Source organism: Frieseomelitta varia, unplaced genomic scaffold (assembly GCF_011392965.1).
Source record: "Frieseomelitta varia isolate USP_RPSP 00005682 unplaced genomic scaffold, Fvar_1.2 scaffold_438, whole genome shotgun sequence".
NCBI lineage: Eukaryota > Metazoa > Arthropoda > Insecta > Hymenoptera > Apidae > Frieseomelitta > Frieseomelitta varia.
In genome coordinates this window covers 815-4,706 of record NW_025110188.1, presented here as the reverse complement: position 1 = coordinate 4,706, position 3,892 = coordinate 815, and the positions used below count along the sequence as shown (strand labels likewise).

At 32.9% G+C, this 3,892-nt stretch overlaps 1 protein-coding gene across 1 annotated transcript in view; it reads left to right on the top strand.

The window, feature by feature from the left end:
* LOC122532139 (protein draper-like) overlaps positions 1-3,153 on the top strand; it is a 9,763-nt gene extending 6,610 nt beyond the window's left edge. The window contains exons 12-13 of the mRNA XM_043660653.1: positions 658-792; positions 2,386-3,153. Coding sequence (XP_043516588.1) covers positions 658-792; positions 2,386-2,456 — 206 coding nt within the window. The 3' untranslated portion in view covers positions 2,457-3,153. The remainder of the gene's footprint in view (positions 1-657; positions 793-2,385) is intronic.
* Positions 3,154-3,892: the final 739 nt, after the last annotated feature.

Here is a 3,892-nt window from a genome sequence, read left to right as displayed (position 1 = left end):
TTTCTAGCAAAATTTATTTTATAGATAAAAATATCACCTAGAATTTTAATTAATGAGTTTTTAGCAAATTTCTTTTATAGATAAAAATATCACCTAGAATTTTATTAGTTTCTAGCAAAATTTCTTTTATAAACAAAAGTATCACTTAGAATTTCAATTAATCAATTTCCAGCAAAATTTCTTACTCGAGATAAATTTCATTTATCTTGCAATTAAGGTATTAGTGATTTTAATATGACATTGAAAATAATCACGGACAAGTAATCACGCATTTCCGCGGCATCTCCTCGATTGCAAACGCAAGCAGCGACGAACGACATTCACGTGCCCCGCGTGACCTGTCGATGACAGATAAAAGCGATAACTTCTCACTTCCACGAATGGCAATCGAACATGAAAATACTTCGCCGTCGAATTACAAATATTCTATCGCCAGTTACTCTGTAAATATATTTTACAATTCATTGAGGGGTAGATTTTTAAACTACAGGCTGGATTTTTAAAACTTACATCAAGACGGAGAATAAACTCTGTTGGTAATAAGATAAGATTGCGCTTCTCGATGATAGTTTCACGCGCGAGATCAACGTGCGTTTCTCTTCTCTCAACGGTATAAAGCTGGTGAAAAAATATTCCTGTTTACTGGAACTGTTTCAGATCTCGGCATGCGCTGTCGGAATCTCGGGGAATGTTACACGGATTCCAAAGGCGGGGTGGTCTGCATGAACGATCGGTGCGCATGCGATCGGGATTACATTCAACGAAATCACACAGTGTGTGAACTTTACAACGGTAAGTAACCTTGACTCGTGGCCGATTAGAACGCCTTCCCACCATGAATTTGATTCGCAACGATCGAGGAAAAACAGGATGGTGGAGGAGGGAGGGGTCGAGGCTTTAACCGGTAGTTTTTTTGGCTCGCACGTGACACTCCCCTATGCGGTAAAATAATAATATGCTCGCAATTACCTTTCTCGAGACTGCTGCTCGCATGCCTCCAGTCCAAGTTGCGTTGCAATTTCTCCGATTGCACACCGCGATAAAACGTGTCTGCAGGGTCACTATCTGAAATATTTTCGCAGAAGAAAACAGAGAGAAAAAAAAAACAAGAAATAACGATATTTCTTATCGTAGTAGAGCATTAGTAATGTCGTTAGCTTCTACGTTGGTAATTTTTTTATCGTGGTACAGTAGTGGCTTCTTAAGTGTCCACAGTAGGGGACTTACGAGGTGTAATGTGTTGGTACCGAAAGGAAGCATCAACTGTTGTACCGATAGGCACGTGTAGCTAAATTCAGTATTGTTTGATTGTAAAGAAATCTAACATTTTTAACATTTTTAACATTTTTAAACTGAATACAGAGAAAATATTTTAAATTTAATATATGCTTTTAAACTTAGACAAAACAATAAATCAAGTGATGAAGCAATGATTGTCAAATGATTGTAATTGATCTAAATTTCTCGAAAATTTATTGAAATTCCGCTGTAAGAGTAGTTGTCACTAAATAATTATCGTCAAACTGGAAACTTCGAATAAAGGGCTTCTTACGTTTTCATCGGTATTAATTAAATGAACAATACACGTAGTATGATTCTATGATTGTATAATACATATAAATTATACGTATACAGTTATTAAATTATAAATTAAATTATATGTATATGATTTATATGTATTTATATGTAATACATATAAATTGGATATGTGTTTGTTATTTAATGTGATATTTGCCTAAGATTGGTCCCAAACAGTCATAATGTGCCGAAATATCGTGTTCACGTTTTAAATCGTTATATTCCTTCGTGCCATCGTGCTCAGTTCAATAAATAATTCTCGAAACAAGATTTGGCAACACTGTCCATATTTTTTAATTTTAATTCTCGTCACTGGTAGTGCTGCGGTGCAAAACCTGCCTGAATCGGTATGACAGGATGTGACACGAAAATGGTAATAAGGTCCCGAGAAAACCTTGAAATCGTGGCCGAAAAAATACATTGTATGCGAGGTCTATTCATATACATCGTCTGTGGTGGGGATAGTTCCAAGAATTGGTAGCACAAGTGGGAACTACTGTATTATTAAACTTTGTTCAATAAAAACATTAACCTTTAAAAATTATCAAAACTAATTTATCGGTGGTTTATATTAATTTTTTTCTAAAGCATGCTGCTGAATTCTTTAACCGCGTTGTCTCTGTTGTATTTGAAAGCATGGCGTCAAAAAAGAAGTTGAAACTTGGTCGCGACACTTTTTATTTAATATATCTCTCTCGAGTATTTTATCGTGTCGAATGAAATGAGCAAAATATTAATTTATATTTACGTATACTTGTTTATAAATTTATTTATAATATATTAATGTATATTATAATCTTTTTCCAGGTGGTAACATTGCAGCCAGTATGGTAGGATTGGTAGCATTATTGTTGCTGTTAACAAACCTGTTAGTTTAGTTGAACGTTAACACGTTATTATAATTACAAACATTGTGTAAAAAGTACAAAAAATAACTGTGTAAAGTAATTCGTACAAAATAATTTTAAATTGTAAAATAACCTTTGCAAGACAGTATAGTAATATTGTGAAGTATTACGAGTGTTAGAAATTTTTAAATCCAACGCAGCACTGTTCGTCGTATTGTCTTTTTTAAATAAATAATTCTAAAAATAACGTGGTAAAGCACAATTATGCTATTTTTCTTTGATAATAAAATTGTTTAGAAAAGCACCGCTATATTTATTTATTTGAATGTGGCATTTATTTATCTGTTATCTGGCGATAACGATAAGTTTCATAGACCGAGTAGCCCGATAGAATTAGTAATATTATCACAAAGTTGTAAAACAATCAACGTTCTTATCAATACCTTAATACCAAAATTCCTGATAAATCAGTTATCGGAAATATAACGAGAAACGTTCGTAGATATCGCATCGTGCTCAATAATTAATCGACCGTTTCGAAATACAAATATCACTTTCAATAATCTTAAATTTCTCAATAATTTATATTCCTTAAATTTTAAAAACGTTCGCGTTCCCCAGAGAGTTCGACTCGAAGCGTTCCGAGCCATGTATCTTGATGAAACTATAGAGCTCTGCTCAGTGAAATAGCTTCACAGAATAAAATATAAGATTGGATATTTCGAAATGACTTTGATCAATCACCAAGTCTATTACTAGCGTAACAGATGTAATCTGTTTGCCTGCTCTTAGGATCGATAAATAAAAATGTGTAATTATAATGCACCAGTGTGTGTCTGTTATTATGAGTTGGCGCACCATCACCTTCAACGTGTGATATTTAACAAGTTATTGACGATGATACGCCATCGATGCAACTAGTGGTATATATGAATCGATCGTTGGAACACCAGCGTGTTGTTTTGTTCTTATATCCTGATTGACGTGCGAGCTTTTATCAAACACGTTTCTATCAAACGAAAAATAATAATCTTTATTGAAGGTGAGAACATTTTTGTAAACGTTCGTCACTCGATGGATAAGGCATTACACTACTGATAAAATATCCTTTGCAATATCAAGTTAGAATTTTGTCACAATTCAGCGTAAAATATACATAATTTATAATTCGTTACGAGAGTATTGTGTCACTCTGATATATTAGGGGTCGTTTCCTTCAAATTTGAAAAACCATTGCCATCCAGTGACAACAATTTAACTCATATTTTAGTTATGCATTAACGTAATATATTTATATATTTATATATTTGATATATTGGCACATTTACTGCGTTTATTGCAATTAAATTTTATATTAAATCTTAAAACGAAGTAAGATTATTTGTCAAGTTAAATTAAATTAATTCTGAAATAAAATTATTAATTTCAACTAATATTATTGTAGCGATCTCCTAAGCCTTCCTTTC